Below are 17632 nucleotides of genomic sequence, written 5' to 3'. Positions count from 1 at the left end.
CCTAATGCTCATACCCTTGCTGTGGTATCCTGACCATTGCTGAGGAGATGATGCACCTCAGTGGATCAAGTACCTTTACAATGGACAAGCCCTGCTCACTACCCTGGCGGTGAAAAGAGTCTTCCAAAACTAAGCATCTACCTAAGCTTTCATAGGCCCTAGGTCAACAGTTCTGGTTGAAAACCAGAGCTGCAAAACCAGTCTTCATGAATTATGTGAGATGCATGAAACACACTGCATCTACTGGAGCATCCCCTTGGAAATTTTGTATTATGTCTAAAGAAAATAAGCAAACTCCCCCTCACCAAGCCAAACCAAACAAGACTGTGAGGCTTGAAAGTTCCAAGAACCAGACTCTGAACCTTACAGGATTAGAACCTGTCCATTCCCGATGGCAATCTCTGAAAACATGCTTCCCAGCACAGCCATCTTCTTGTCTCATTTTCTTATGTTTTCTTCCCAGACTGAGCAGAGCTGTACTCTGTTGGTTTCAAAAGCACCCAGTTGCTGATATAAGATTACAATAAGCTCTATATTGCAGGTTTCCCTTTCCGAATCATCTTTGGCTGCTTTTCAAAGACTGGTACATACTGAGTGCTGAGAAAAACACCTTCTCCATTGTTCTCTCCCATTACAGCATCCCAGAATGCACAATCAGAGTGAGCATCATGGCTATCAGCACACCTCCCTGTTCCAAGAGCCTTCCAGCTTCTCCAAGCATCCAATGAGTTGTTGGGGTTTTGTTTTGTCAAGCAAGAACCTAGCCATGCTTCCCAGGCTGCAGCACAAGTTGCCAGGTCCTGTCCTGTAACCCCTTTACTTAAACAGTGCTACTGCACCATAGGATGCAACTTGTATCTCTGCTTTTGCCTCAGGCACACACGGACTTCTTGAGGCATTAGACACCTTATCACCTCCTCTGTTAGCAAGCACATCTTGATCTTTCTTCTTTTTCTCCCCCAAAAGGCTTAAAAGTATCGTACAGGTCACAGGAGAGGATTGAACACTGGCTGCTGACTTTTCAAACAGAAAACAGGCAGGCAGCTTATCTGAAAACACAGACAGACAAGGTCTTTAAATGTAAAGGACCCTGTGGCATTTGGGATGCCAGCAGGAGAACCACCCCACTCTCACACCCCCTACCTCCAGGCCAGCACCATGCCTGAAACCATACCCAGCATGGGAGATGCTGGAAATGAAAAGCAAAGAAAACTGCTTGGCTGTTTAGGCTTAAAGTGAGTATTCTCGGCAGGTTTTAAGCCTAGAAAGGTTTTATACATGGCATCTTCTCCATGTACTCCTACGATGATACAACCAGTGCTCAGACAACCATGAATCACAACTGCTTTCTCTCTACGGACCCATTACAAGGCACACATCTCTGACCAAGATGTCATGGTAGGTGCTTTCTATATAAAGGGCAGATAAAAAGAAAGGCCTCAAGGGAGATGCACATCTCTGTCTAGAGCGACAGCATTACTTAATCATCCAGCTTGGTGAAATTGCTGAGAAAAAAACATCACGTGGTTGTCACTTGAAAAGCAAACTTCAGTATTAGCCACACACACAGACTGCTCTCTGGAAACCATCTAAGTAGGTGGCAGTTCCAAAAGTATGAAAACTTGAGCAAAACCATGAAAACGAAAAGGATGACTAACTTAATACTATCATTACAGCCTATGAATTATTCACTGGGCTCCCGCCTATGTGCACAAGGCACATTTTTTAATGCACTGTGAGAGTGCATTACAGATGGCTCCCTGCCATCTGTGCTGGGAAGTCCCTTGGGCATGTCTTTTGCAGCAATCCCACAGGAAAGACCCATGCTTTGGCCAACCCATGTACTTACAAAGGGAATAAGGCCCTCTGCCTGCAACAGCTAGTCACAATGGAGGCCATTGCACTTCCTACTTCCCCTTGCTTGTGGCATTGCTCACCCTTTCTGGATACATATTCTCCCTTGGGAAACATCTGAAAAATACCACAGAAACAACAGAGGCTTAGGGACTGCAAGAGTGTGACAGAGGAACTAGTCTGGTACCTGAAGCCTAAGGCCACTGCATCCCACATGGACAGTCGCATCTCAAGTACCAACAGGTCCCAAGGGATGGATGAAGAAGAATCACCAGACTAGAGTCACCAGCTGATCTACATCCTCTTGTGCACAAAACATTACTGTTTCCTTGATGTCTTTCCAAATCTAATTTCAGAAGTTCAGTGGAAAATTAAATCCATCTAAAAATGTTAGACTTAGTGCAGGTGCAGAATCTTTTTCTCATTATTTTAAGTTGGGGAAAGAGAAATGGGGACAAATTATTTTGAAGAAAAAAACATTATTTTCAGGAAGCAATCCCTTCAAAAGCCCAACCCAGAGATAGTTTCTGCTGCCAAAAGCTCTCATGCACAGCAAAGGTCATGCACCCAGCACCCCATTGCCTCTGCATTCTCTGCAGTCCTGAAATTCACATGGTCTTTTTGGGACAGACGAAAGCCAAACCAACAAAACAAACCCTGGCATTTCTCTGCAGTGCTGGCTTAGTGAATCGCTGCCAAGAGGACTCCAGCAGCCAGACCTATCCCGCAGCATGCAATTTCTTTCATTTTCTGCAGCCAGCGTTTCTTGTAGCAGGATTTCTCCTACTGCTGCAGTTGTCCTTGGGTCTACACTTCTAGTGGCTCAGCTTTGCTACACCCACCTTCAGGAAAATATAATCATACCACCAGAAAACCTGTGCAAGGGAAAGGATGAGGCCCCAGAGCTGTACGTCTTGGTGGTAATTTCAGGTGGAGGACGAGTGGGCTGAGACTTCCTGAAGCCCCACGTGCCCTGCCTGCACTTACTTGAGAGAGGACAGCTTAAGGTGAGGCTCATTCAGGGATATCCAGCATCTTAAGGCATGGCCAGGCACAGACCACTGCACCTGCACATTTCCATTACTTGCCTCAAAGGATATTTTTTGGAGGCAGCTTAAGAAAACAGGTATTCACTTCCCATCTGATTTGCAAAGTTCCCCCCTCTATAGCTGCTTTATTTCTGGCATGAATAAACTGAAAGAGCACTGAAAGAACACGTTACTGGGAAGGATGTTTGATGCTACAGCTTCAGCAGAAAGGCCTGGTTCTCCTCCTGAACAAGATCAGTCAGATAGACAACAAAATACAGTCACCACTCCTGTTGAATCAAAACACAAGAGCATACAGATGCAATTTCAGCATCACACAGTGAATTAAACACTCATGGCTGGGTCCATTAGTATATCTCCTGACTGGAGCTCCACCAGGATAAACAGCGAGACTAAACCAGAAGCTACACTTACCCACTTGTCCTTAGCATAAGGCACATTCATGACAGGTCTACCATTTCCTGTAACAGACCTTTCAATACAAGGCTGGAGAATATACCTGCACTGGGGGGTTATTCTTGGCCTGATGAACAGGAAGACAGCTATGTGGATAAATCCTGCTGAAACTATGGTGAGTTTGGGATGTAAGTCATGAATTGGGACCATTTCCTCACAGTCTGCATGGATAAGCAATGTATTATCTCCCCTCATTCAACTACACTTACTGAGGTTTACGTGGATTTAACTCCATGTGTCAGGGAAAATCCACTGCCAGCAATGAAATACTAATGCAAGCCCACTAACAGGAAAATACACCCTTTCCAAAAGCGGTTATTGGCAGCAGCCTTCACAATGGGAAAAGAGTAAACAGCATCACAACCATGACACCCACTGATCTGCATTAAACAGGTGCCCTCAACAGGTGTCATACTGCCATCCACTGATGCTCCTCCACAAGATTTGCAGATGCATCCATCAGCATGCCTTTATTTCCTCTCCACTCTAATTACCAGGACAGGTATCTGATGAAGTGAGATGAAAACACACTCTTGAGCTGCTGGCTGCCAAGCCTGCACATGTTCACCTGGGTAGCAGAAATGAAAAGCAGCCCTGCTTTCAGCTAGCAGTTTTCTGCTCTGCAGTGAGGATCTGCCAATCTCCATCTACCTGTTATGCTGCATAGTCCACCAGACTTTCTGGCTAAGCCCTGTCTGTCAGGAGAAGACAAGGGGTTCGCTTCAGTGATCTGGCAGCACAGTCCTCACAGCCCCAAACACCATTTGTTCACATTTCTGGAAGGACTCCACAGTGGACGAGTGTCACTGGGCAGCCCTGAGTTAAAACAGCAGGAAGCAAGCCAGGTAAGCAAAGGTTAAGACCCGAAAACACAGAGCATGATGGACAAGAGAAGAAGAGCTTACAGAAGGGCTTACGGAAGCTATGTGATATGCCTGGTGTGTTGATGTGTATGGAAGGACATGCAATCATGTTCTTGCCTCCCATCACAGCTCCAAATGACAAGGCACAATGGCAGCTCCCTGTCTGTGTCCAAGGCAAAAGTTCTTTTCAACTGCTGGGCAAAGGAAGGACAGACAGACTAAGCTCTGGACAAAGGAACAAACCAGTCTACATCTCTGCCAGTATACGGCAAAATCAAGAAGTACAAGCAATGACACATCAGCCCTACCTTGTCGGAGAAGCTGTGACAGTGTATCATATCTTACCAGCCTGAATCCAGTCACTTTAGTATCACAGTGCAGAAGAGGGATTAAATTCCCTAACGTCACTGAAAGCATTTTTCTTCAGGTAACTGTTTGCAAAGGTAGGGCATTTTTAATGACTGGAATTTGGAATTAAAATGAACTCTTAGAAATTTCCCTTTCTCAACAGGAAAGGCAACTGTTTTCTTTCTGGTTTAGCAGGTGGATACAGCAAAACGCAAAGAAGCAAGGGGATCTCCAAGTAGCTTAGTGTAAAAGGAAAGAATCAAATACCCTAAAAGCGTGTCCTGCTGCGAGGAAACATGCTGAAGAGTGCAGTAATTGTAACCTATGAGACACGACCACCCGCACACATAGATTTGAAGATGCCACAGTCCAGCCCTTCATGCTGGGGACTTCCACCCATTTCAAAGGGAGGTCTGCACAGGGTTTGACTGGCTCAGGCTCCCACCCCAGACATTTCCCCAGGTTGAAGATTCACTTACCTGCCTGGTTTGTGGTTACATTTACAGACACAAACTGCCGGACTCCAGGGTTCTGGTCGGATACTCCATTCACTGCCTCAATTTCAAAGGTATAGTTTGTATGGGCAAGCAGATCCACCATCATGACAGAGGTGTTTTTCAGGCCGGTTTGCTGGGGGAGGTACCTGACATGACTGCCACACGCCTCACACAGACCTGAGTGTGAGTTGCACTTCTTGCATGCAATATAATAAGACACATCTTTCCTTCCACCAGTATCAGCAGGGGGAATCCATTCCAGAAAGACACTAGTCTCGTTAACATTTGAGATGGCACTCCGAGGAGCAGAGGGGGGTCCTGGTTTGTAAAGTGAGAAAAACACATGGTAAAAACAGTATTATCAGTCATCCTTCTCTCTACTACTCACTTGGCTGAAGAGAGATGCCCTGCTGCTCATGCACCAGAAAGTACATTTTGCAGAAGCACCTGAAGAAGGGGGAAAACAGGGATTTGAGTATTCCCACCTCTCCTCAAGGGGTCTGTGTGGGATGCAGCCATCTGCATAGGAGGACAAGCCACGGGGCTTCCTCAAACTCAACAGGAGGAGCACTCCATCCCAGAGCATTGCCTCTCATGCTCTCTTAACTCTTCCTGTGAAGAGAGCTGCAAATCTTTGCTCTGCGCATGTTACTGGCTTCGCCAGCAGCAAGATTCTCCCTCTGCACACCACTGGCCCTATATTACTAGCCCTAGGTCCTAAATAAGGATATACATTGTGGCATTCACACTCCTTAGGCACTCAACTCAGACACCAAATCTCTCCTCTGTGTGCTCCCGTCTCTCCCCATCAGATATTTGGCAACACTGAAACCTAAGCTTGGGCATCCAAATCATACCTAAATGAGATGCTCAATGTAGCCCAAAGCAGATGGTGATCTACATGGGTCACTGGAAACATGGCCATATCCAGCTACTCAATGGCAGCCTTCTTGATCCCTGCCAAGCTCTAGCACAGTTGGTTAGCCACACTGTGCTTGCTTATTTTGCCAAGCCTCCCCGCTCAGGATGCCAGTGTGGTGCTGGCAAGGCTATCAAAGGAGAAACAGCTGCTGCAGAGGTACCAGAGCTCCTGCAAAAGATGAGCTGTTTTCCTTCACCCTGCTGGGAAAGACCACAGCTGGGCAAGCAAAGCCCACCTGGAAATATCTTCAAGACTGCTTACTTGCAGAGGTGCTGCAAGTGCTTTTAACAGGCTTGTGTTGGAGATGAAGGGCAAGCTTCATATACACCCTTGAAGACAATGTGAAAGGACAAAGAGGAATCTCATGCAAGAGATTCATGTGTTATGTACTCAGTGAATGCTAATGACTGAGGAAGAAAGAGGGAATTTATCAAAGCAAGCCAGGAAGGATTTTAGTCACAGCACCGTCAGAAGCTATGTAGCAAAGACTGGGATTTTTCCAAGGGAGGTCGATGAGGGAAGTTTGAATGAAGCTGTCAAAACTCATGAGCAGCTCATTGAAAAGAGCCCGACAAGTAACTTCATCAGCTAGAAATCCATAAGAATTCAAGTGTCTTAGGTTGTCACCTTCTTGTTTTGTTAATATCATATTTTAAAGAGGCAGTGTTGCAAAACTGAAACTACCTTATAAACCAGAAGCACTTTCCTCTATTTCCCTTTCCTGTTTCCCTATTTAAGTCTATAAAATTGGTAACACTGATAAAACACTGTCATGATTTCGACTCAAGCTGTTACGATTCAGTGAGAAACTTGCAGAGGAAATAAATAATACCGATTTATTTTTGTACTTCTTAGGGGGAGGGATAAAAGCAGTTGAATACAAAAGCTAAGTTAGTTTAGGAAATGACACATCTGGCTTGTTTATCCTGTGATCACTTTAGATCACGGGAAGCAAGCCACTCGCAATCTGTGTCACAGGGACCCAGTGTTATTTAGCTAATGATACCAAAGTACAGCTCAAGTTAGGACTATTTTCTGCACTGTCAAACTCATACTGATACAGTGGAAACTATGAAATCCATCACTGGAGCTGTGTGGAGTTATATATACTGCACTCGGGGGTTTTTTATATGTTTCTGCTGTTTAGATTGGCCTATTTTTATTTCTACTGGATGAATGCCTTTTTACTGCTACCAGTACTCTAAGAAAAAAATTAAGAAATCAGGCACAAGAAACACTTACTGGACAATGTGTCTTTAATTAGGATAAGTTACTACTTTTGTAAAGTCACCAGAGATTTTTACTTCGTTTGTACAGAAGAGCCAGCTGCTGTTCTTGAAGCCTGAAAAACATCAACTTCAGTGGAAGCACTTTGAAGCTAGTGGGACTTCATAACCTATAAAATTAGCATTCTCACAGGGGCTCAGATAAAGGTTTTTAGTAGTCTACAAATATCTTACAAGACCTACTTGATGAATCCTGAAACCACAATGGGTAAAACTGATAAATCACAGCTGGGATAACAAACCAGTGTTTTATCTTTGGAAGAGGGGGCCCTAGGTCTGCTAAGAAGGTTTGTTTTAATTTCCAACCTCCTTTTATCAAGGACAAAGATATTAGTATATAGATATATATATATATCTGTATATATATATTCATACAGACGCATATATAGATGTATAGATGTATATTATATATACATGTGTCTATATATTTGTATATATGTATATATGTATTTGTTTGCTAATTGATACCCTAAACAACCCTTCTGCACCACCATTTACTGACTAGACTAGAGACAAACACTTTCTGAAGACAAACATTAGTATTTTTCTTGAAGGACATCAAATCTTATTTGCTGATGTATATATTTAAAAAACATAACCTGAGAATTTACCCTCCAAAGATGTGTAAGTATGCACTCAAAATAAAGTTAACTGCAAACTTCTTGTGAGTAGGACATTACACTAAATGCTATAAAATCTTCAGTTTGTCCTATGTTTCATACTACTGAAGATATTTCCCCAGTATGCTCTGAACAGCCGTAGGGTTTCTTCTCTGAGATGTGTGGGGGGGAACCAAAGGATGTAACTCTCTTTTAATTTCAAAAAGATGATGTTCAAGGAACTGAAGCTAGAACTACTCAGCTATAATCGAGGTCAATATATAATATAAGGTCAATAAATATTTCAGACTGCATTAGAGTAGTATTAATTTCAAAATCACCAAACATTACTTATAAAACATGCACATGGAACTTGAAAAATTAAATTACATCTATTTTGTTTTTCCCCTTCAGTGTACTTAACTGAGCAGTTAACAGGGGTGTAGCAGTTAGTTTTCTTCAGTGATGCTGCTGGTGGGGGGAGACTCATGCAGCTTGGGACTGAAAAGCATTTGCTTTAAATAAGGAAAATGTCATTTCATAGCCACAGCAACTGGCAAGGGGACTTTGCAGAAATAGACCTGAAGATGGACACTGATGGATTCTCTAAAGCTAACAAGATTTCAAGGTGAGGGAAACCTACAAATATTATTAAATTCTGTGGCAATAAATATTAAAAACATACCAAATGTTTGCAGTATTTTCCTAGCAGTCATGACTTAAGTCTGTCTCACTTGTATTTCAGTTCACAATGAGATGTTCCTTTTCAGATCTATTTGGACTAGCTTAAAACGTTAGTGTCACTACCTTCTCTTTACTGTCTCTGCCAAAATTTACTACTTCTTTTTTTTATTAACAAAAATAAAAAGAAAAAAGAAAAAGAAGAAAAATAAAAAGCCCAAACACGAAGAGAAAATCCCATAGTATGTGCAGAATCAGAAATTACAGCCTTTAACTACAGGATTCAAATTGCACCAGAAACCTGGGGATGGCAGGCACTCGAGTTGTGCTACTTTTTAATATGAGCTGGTCACCAAGCTTGCTTGTGCCTCTCTGAAAATCCTGCCCTACACTGAGGTCACAGGCACGCATAAAGCTCTTCCCTGGGGACCACAACTCCTTGCCTGTGTTGCTCCACCAGCAGGACAGGCTGGATACATACTCCTCCATCCTGAGAAGGGACAGAGAGCAGTATCACCGATGGTGGGCAGGAGGTATTGCTGACACTGGCAACCTCGCATACCTGTGTCAGTCCCTAGCTTTGGTTCTGCCTGCACAGAAAAGCTGATTTTATGTATGTTTCCAGAGCTTAGAAAAGCTCTCTTAGAAAACCTCTCCCTTCCCATATCCCAATACCATGCTGGACCTAATCATCTCTCATTTATCTAAGTCAGGCCAAGGGGCAAAATGGACATCAAGAAACCCTGGTATCAAAGTTTTTCATGCTGTAACCCACCCTAGCTACTGCTCCAAAAGACACCAGCATGCCTATTAAATAAACTGAGAAGTGCTTGCATGACTCATCCCCCCAGACCACTTTGATCTGACAGCACCAGCTACTGGTAGCCGCCTAAGGCTGTCTTCTGCTTCCCTACAGCACACTTTCCAATAGGCACATGCTTATGCTCCTTTCGCTGGTGAAGAGCAAACACAGAGTTCAAGGGCCTAGATTCTATTCTGAGTGCCTCCTTCAGGCAAGCAGAGACCCGCCGAGGGCAATTTCCTTTGCGTCTCTCCAACAGGAACAGACATTCTTTCTCTTTTTGAAGTGCAAACTTGGGAAGCTATGAAGGACATCTGTATTCACTGGGATGAAGGCAAAATAAACCATGCTTTTGATGAAGGCACAAAAACCCATGCCCGTATGATGCAAGGAAACAGTATGGAAGGCACCTCTGCACTATGTCCCAGCGCCTCCAAGCGTGCATGGACTCAGACACCTCCTTTTTCCTCCACTGTTTAAGTTCCTTGGAAGCTTTACCTCTTCCTGCTCCAGTAGCTCAGCTTCACTTTGGTCCCTTTTAACCTCTTTTGCATCACAAAAAAAAATTAATTTGGAGCATGAGAGACCCAGAAAACACTTGTGGTCTGTGCTACACTCAGTGGAACTAGCTGGAATGTGGCAAAATGTGGCCCTCAGTATATGAAACATAAAATGAACAAGAAACTTCCAAAGTACAGCTGACCGGACAGCTTACAGATGGCAGGAGAAGGGCAAAATTAGTGATTCTGATTCCATAGACTTCACCTTGGACTTCCAATACCCCAATTACTCGTTATCTACCCTCCCCGTACACCGAGGGGAAAAGCTCTACATTTCTGCTGCAGGTTTGGAGAAGCAGTTTTCATCACAGAGTTTTGAGGCTACCCTGAAGAATGACCTTCTCCAGGTGGATTGGGAAGTTAGGGGTCTCTCCCTGCTTGCTTGCTGAAAACGAGCTAAGAGAAGACACTAAGCAGGAACATGTAGTAGACTCTATCCATGCCTAGCACTGACAAGCGCTACCCATCATTTCCTAGATGTGTGTGCCCCACACCGGTTCCCATGCACGCACCGATGCGGGTGTCTGAATGCCATGCTGCTGGCTGAGTTTGCCCATAGGTGGCTGGTGAGAGATGGAACATCTGTTCATTACAGAGTCACAGATCATAGAGTCATTAGGGTTGGAAGGGACCTCTGGAGACAAAAAACACTTCCTGGGTTTAACACCAGCTTTTGAAGCAAAAGGCTTTGGAAAGTTTATTCTTGTGTAACCAGAGGTCTGGTGGACAAAACCAGACATTAGAAGTGTGTCAAGACTAGTTCAGACTCCAGCCCAGAGCCTGTAAAAGCACATTAATCAGGATCATAATGTCCGGTCATAGTACAGGAACAGCTTGAAAGGATTAAAAATAACCCTATAAGCACATGCTTACTTGTACAGGCCATTGTAGGTGGGTCTGATTCCTTCCTAAAATAGTGTTCTTCACACAGGCAAGATGTGGATGCTTCATCAAGCGTGTAGCTGTGAGGGGGACATTTGCTGCAGGATGGACTGTGGGGTGAAGCTTTGAAGAACCCAGGTCTGCATACTGTGAAAAGAAGAACCACAGGCTAAGCTCTCCCATCATAAAATTAGTCTCTTCACATTTCCTTAAAAGAACAAAACAAAACAAAGAATCAAAAAAAACCCAACCCCTATAAAAATGTATGTTCAGCTAGAAAACAGACAAACACTTGCAAGCTATTTGGTTTGCATATTTTAAAACAGTGTAGGACACTAGCAGTCAGTGAATACTTAAATATCTGCATGAAAAGAGAATGTGAAGCTGTTGATTATTCTTTTTCCCCTAGCATCTGCCTTTGCTGGGCATTTATTTTCCTTGTTGAATGCATTAGAAGCAACATCATTCAGGTTCTGCTTTAGAAAACATTATTGTGCTTGGGGAATTTTTTCATTCAGTCTTAGAAAAACGGGTAAAATACACCTCATGTTTTTTGTTTAAGATGTTCTACACCCAGAAATCAATGTCTCAGCAAACAAATAGCAACACAGTGGTGGAAGGACCTCAAGATTGACAGCTTTAAGACACTGTGATAAGGTTACTTCCCTAGGGTCTTTTCCTCTGCAAACCTATGATGAATTTTAAAGTGTTCCATACAAGACAGACTGTGCTGGGTATAGCCTGAACCAGGCATATTTGCCATACAAGATATTCCTCCCAGCTCCATTATATATGCATGACAAGGCACAAAGACTTGATACAAAAGCTGGTTTTTGTTCTCACAAACATAGGGATTACTGTAGCTTAGGATCATTTTTTTTTATTCTTTTTTTTTAATAATTTGAAGTGAATACAGTAATATCTTGTTCCCAGCCTCCTGAAAAATGCACTCTTTCACCTAAGCACAGCACTCTGCACTTCACCTGTGTGTGCACACTCAGCCAGAAGCAGTGACAACCATAGGTTTGCATGTATCCACCCTGGCATTAGCACAAAAGCAGCTGGCCCTGTAATCGCAGTGTTATATGCAGAATTACAAACCCACTGTTAGCAAAAGGAGAAAAACTTGATTTTGTGTTTGTCTCAAAAAACAGAGACGTGGAAATAAGTTAAAGCAGCTTCAGAACACTGCTACTTTCTTTTTCCTTCAGAGATGCTTTAAAATGACTCTGCCCAGTGAGATAGCAGTGATGCCCAGGTCTGCTGCCTGACTTACAGAAGTTACCTGGAAATCCCACCTGCATTCAAACTTCCCCAGCTACAATCAGTTTGCAAAGAAAATGAGCTCACAAAAAAAGCATTAATATTATCCCATCAGGAATGTCTCAGACAAACACAGTATGAAGATCATATGCTAAAATTCAGCCAGTAATGACAGAATTCATCTTCATGGTAAAGTACAGTTCATTGCTAGAGATACCTTTTCCTCTGGTGGACCAACTAAGAAAACTGCTTCTAAAGTTGGATATGCTTCCCACAGTACCAGAGAACAGTCTTGACGTTTTCCCTTTTATGCCATTATCTTCACCAAAGGTGAGACACTTGCACATCAACTTCTAACTCCTGGAGATAGCCAGTAAGTTTGTTGATCAAGAACACCTGTGAATCAAAAGGGGTGTGATCCAAGAACATCCAGTAGACTTCCTCTAGACTTCAACTCCATGATCAGAACATGAAGTTCTCCCATTGCCATGCAACCCTGAAGCAGTTCACAAGCCCACCATAGGCTGCCAGATCTCCATCATGTATATGCAGCCTCTCCATCTCTCTATGAAACGCTCATTTCCAGCATCCCTGCTAACCTCCCCAAACTGGGCACCCTCCCATACCTTCCCCAAACTCCCTTTCTTTCCCATAGACAGGCAGAGAAACTAGTAGAACTGAAGGGATTTACAGGTTTAAAAAGCCCTGTAAACCCCTGTAATTTCCAAAACTGCTGATCATCCAACTAGTGCTCTATACCTAGGCTGTGAGCTCTGCAGGATGCAATCATCTGCTTTGTGTTCATACACCAGCATCATTGAACAGACCCAGGGCTGAATTTATTCTCAATGGCTGTTAACAGACTTTCCATGAGCTGTCCTCATGCTTTATGGCACATTCTTCAGTTTCTAGCACAGAGTTCTTTTATTTACTTCACAACCACCTTCAAATGCTGCCCTTCCTACAGCAAGGACTTGTTATACAATTGCTGGAGAGTCCTATGGGAGAGGAGACCACCACACGGCTCCTCTATACCCTATAATTTGTATTTCAAAGCCAAATCAAACTCACTTGCACCTGCAGACAATAGGGATGGGGAAATGAAAGCACAAAAATGTGCAACGTTAATGAGGGCAGACCACGTCTAGCATGTACTTGATGTAATTAGCCTTCAAAAAATGACTTGAATTTACATCATTATGTCCCATCAAGACAGACAGAAAATCATTACAGCACAAGAGTTTACCATGTTTCTATTTTGTGCAAAGCAGCAAATGAAGAATAAGTCAGTTTTCCTTGACAGACTTTCAACGAGGTGCAGCTTGTTAATGATGGTATGATGCGTAGCTCAGCTCAAAGGGAGTGTTTGGTTTTTATGAATAAGTATGGAGTCAACAGATGTACAACACTAATAACACATGTTTTAATAAGGCACGTGAAATAAAACTGAATTGGACCAATTTTTTGTATAATTCACAGGTTCCCATGCATCAGGCAACCCTTCTCTATCCAAAAGTTATAAGAAAGAACAATCAAGAACATTAAATTACACTGAAGCCAGCAGAGTAGTGTGCTGTCAGACCTAAGTGAAATACTCTTGTGTTGGATAGAAAGGAAGAATTCAGGGACAGGAGATGGGACATGTTAAAAAAGGAAGGACAGAAAATAAAAATAAATGCAACAATTAGCATAGCAAGTGGTGACATGCCGAGTCCAAGATCCTGCATCAGATGCACTGGGGAGGACAGAACAGGATTTGCAGGGTTCTCCCAACATAGCCTTCCAGCCTCTCACGACTAGCAGCTTGGAGACCACTCCTTATGGGAAACACACTTGCACTACCATGCTCAGGAGCAGAAGCAGCTGTAGCTGCAAGGCTGTTTCAGACATAACTAGTATCTATTAAAACACTTCTCTCTGTATACTTTCCTATGTTTGCTTTGTACCTGACACAAGGGAGAGGATAGATGATGAGATGGTTCAAGCAACAACCTTTTAATAAACAGGAATGCTGTGATAAAATGGATACTGTTAGATGAAAGTTGACCTAGGAACATTATGCCTCCACTCTGCACAGCAGGTATCACAGTAGCCAGATGGGCACAGTCTTGTCTGAGCTCAACAGCCAAAAGCAGGGGCTGGTACCATGTCATTTTTCTGCCACTGGCGGCAATATCTCAGGTATTTTGGAAACTGGATTCAGAGTAGAACAGGGCCACAAACACCTTACTTTGCACATATCTTGGGTTTTGGTCTTTATCTCACTATTCCTCTTCTGACAGCCAACCTTACAATCTCTTCATAAAGTATACATGACTTTGTTAAAATTACATGCATGTCTTGGGTTTAATTTCTAACTGAATTTTATTTTAGTCTTATATTTTTATCTTAGCATTTCTAATTCAACAGCTCTTTAAAGGATATGTAGAACTATCACCATACAGTCACACATGTAATGGTACTATCTCTTTCAAGGTGGGGGAAAAGGAGGAGAAATAAGTTGAGCCTAAGACTCCCCATAATCTGCTGCAAGACAGCTAAAAAAAATGAAATTAACTTTTAAGCTGTTGATGAGATCTGCTTCTTTCTTCCTAATATTAAAACTGATAACTCCTTAACTGATTAACAGCCACTGATGTGTGAAAATAGACTTTAAATGAAATTGGTTGATAGAGAAAAAATAAATAAGAGTATTTTTAGACATAGCAAATATGCATAAACAACCTGCTGGTGTTAGGTACAAGTGTGATGCATTTCTGTTAGTAGCACATCCATTATTAGCAATTAATTTCACTCTTTTTATTCTTAGTAGCAACCGCAAAATGCTGCAGGCACAGATCATTAACATCTGTGCAGTCTTCTGCTTGCCCACTTCACGATGGGCCAGTGAGAGATGGCTGCAGTGAACGACAGCAGTAAGAAACTCCTGGGACAGCAATGGTGTGAACTGATCCCTTAAACTGGCAATGATTGGATTAGAAACTGGCTTTGCACTTTGCAGAGAGAAGCCCACAAGAGCTGTGCTAACAGAAGCTGGCTCTTCCAATGTGGGTGGATGAAGGAGGGATCACCTTCACTCTTACAATGAAAACCACCCTCGTCAAATGATATGCTGAACTTTTATGTGCTATATCAGTGCTAGAGACAGCACCAGTGGAGGGTGTGAGGTAGGGGGAAGCAGGCAGAGTAACAATCAAACAGCTGGGACAACTTGACAGATTATTTTCTGCAAGCCTTAACATCAAATGAATCACAGTTGCATCCCTGCAACCATCCCTGAGCTTCATTCAATGGGCAGGCCTTCTCCCCTCTCTGGCTGTCCTGTGCCTTTGCATACCAACCCCAGCCAACAAGTGCTGGAAGCAAGGACCACCTTAAAGTCTTTCCATATCCACAGGCACATATATGGCCATGCAGGTAAAGCAATCCAATTAATATTTGGTAGGAATTCCAGTTTTGTCCCTGGAGATAAAAAAGCTAAGAAGCATGACCCTATAAGCGTTGAAACTCCAGGAATCATGAAAAACGTCCAACCTATTCATCCTTTTGCACTCTCCTAATGCCAGGAGGATAAGCTCAGAGTACTTAAGTGCTTAAGATCAGCAAAGCGACCTTTCATATATTGCAGAAAATAAAGCTCAAACAGGAATTACAGTCTCTCTTGCAGAGAACCAAATTAGTCTCCACAGTAATTAGAAATTACAAATGTAATTCATAAGGCAGTGCTACTAATCCATAAATAAAGCTAATGGCCAAAATCTTACAAAAAAATAATGAGGATAGGGATGTCTAATCTAGCCAGAGCACAGGTTATCCGGCTGAAACAGGTTACCTGCCCAAAACACAAAACCTGTTTGATTCTTCCTCCAATTCTTTAGTCTCATATGCTTTTTCAGACTGCAAACTTCTGTCAGGGACACACAGCTCAAATTACCACAGCTCTTAGAAGCAACTACAGCATAAAACCCTGCCCCATGCCAGACCCATAATCCACATCGAGCAGGCTCTTGGCAGAAATACAAGCAAGACGTGGTGCATGCGTGTGTGCTCAGTATAAAGGAAAGCAAGCAGCTCTGTAGCTCATCAACTCTGCCTTCATTAGCACATCGCTCTGGCACGGGGAATATGGCTCAAGAGTTGACAGATTTGAGCAAAACCTATCTACAAATAAACAACCCCCTCTTTTCATCTCTGGAGCTGCCATGCCTCGAAGCAAGAGGGGGCTGCTGCCTGTTAGATGCATCCAAAATCTAAAGAAGGGTTTAGTGAGGTACAGGTCTTTACAATGTGGAATCAATTATACTGCTGAGCGGCTCCAAGCTCCAGCTTGTGCTCCTGACAGACTTTTACTTTCAGGAAAAAAAACAAATCAAAAACCACAGCAGACTGCATTCATATCTTCCAACCAATATAAACAGATGATTGCCATGCTCTTCTAAAAAGTATTCCAAGAACTAAAACAACCTACTATTGAGCGTCCTCCTGCAGAATTCACGAGCAGGCTCCCAAGGGCTAATCCTGCCTTCCCTAACAGCTCTCTTTGAACTGCAGGCCGACATCGAAATTGCTGCCAAAGCTATAAAGCCATAGACAAACGTGTAAAATGCCCTGGTGATATCTCCTTTAGGGTTGGTCTCTCTATCTGCAATGGTGCTATGTAGCTTCCTGCAGCACACCTTGGGAATTTGAAGGGAATTAAATAAAACCCCACTAATAACACACTGTAATTCAAAGTTGCCCGTTTGCTTAAATCCACTGTACTTGCCATCATCCTTTGGCAACTTCAACACCCACCGCTGCAGCCCAAGACCTGCTAAAGGTTCTTTTAAATAGGTTCCTGGAGCTTGCTAAGTGGGGATAAGTGGGGCATCTGAGGGCATTGCATCTCGAAAAAGAGACTGGTCTCTTACCTTGGACATGAGCTGATTCATGCATCTCAAGTGGGAAATATTCTTAAGTTGTTGGTTTTTTTTTTTGTTCTAAGAAAACAGTGTCTTTTGATGCTGTTCTGTCCAACCTTATACTAACTCAGGCAGAATTACCTCCACTCTGCACTGAAATCAGCTCTAGCTCTGAATACCAACACAACCTTGAAAACTTGAACAGAAATAAATTAGTACTTGAAGTTCCTCCCTTTGAAATACCACTTTTTCTACCACGTGACTCACTAAATTGTCACATGGCAATTTATGACATGACCATAGTTGTTGGAAAACTAAGAATTAACTGCCACTAATGACATTAATGTGTTTCTTCTAAATGGCATAAAACTTCATCACATGGCTTCATTCTGAAAAATTAATCAAATTCCCAAGTCAGCCACATTTGCAAGCCATAAAAATACTTGGAACACAATGCATTTGAAAATGCTTATGCTTACATTAAGGTCTTAATGGGCTATTTTTCTGCACATTCCTATGCTGCTCTAAAGAAGATTTTGAAGCAATCAATGAGGCAAAACCTGAATCAAGCCTAAACTCTCATCAGTGTGATGGAGGAGCAGGGAAAAAGATTTATCCTGGCATATATGCAAACCCATGCTACCATTTGGGTTTAATTTTGCAGAAGGA

At 42.7% G+C, this 17632-nt stretch overlaps 1 protein-coding gene across 11 annotated transcripts in view; it reads right to left on the bottom strand.

The window, feature by feature from the left end:
* The window catches only part of EPHA5 (EPH receptor A5), a 177572-nt gene that overhangs the window by 77191 nt on the left and 82749 nt on the right, over window positions 1–17632 (bottom strand). For all 11 annotated transcript variants that reach the window (XM_034064705.1, XM_031048506.2, XM_031048508.2 and 8 more), the window contains 2 exons: window positions 10791–10946; window positions 5050–5385 (listed from right to left, as the gene is read on the bottom strand). In XM_034064705.1, coding sequence (XP_033920596.1) covers window positions 5050–5385; window positions 10791–10946 — 492 coding nt within the window. The remainder of the gene's footprint in view (window positions 1–5049; window positions 5386–10790; window positions 10947–17632) is intronic.

Source organism: Melopsittacus undulatus, chromosome 7, assembly GCF_012275295.1.
Source record: "Melopsittacus undulatus isolate bMelUnd1 chromosome 7, bMelUnd1.mat.Z, whole genome shotgun sequence".
Lineage (NCBI taxonomy): Eukaryota > Metazoa > Chordata > Aves > Psittaciformes > Psittaculidae > Melopsittacus > Melopsittacus undulatus.
The sequence above is the reverse complement of the archived record's forward strand: the minus strand, read 5'-3'. Positions and strand labels throughout refer to the sequence as shown.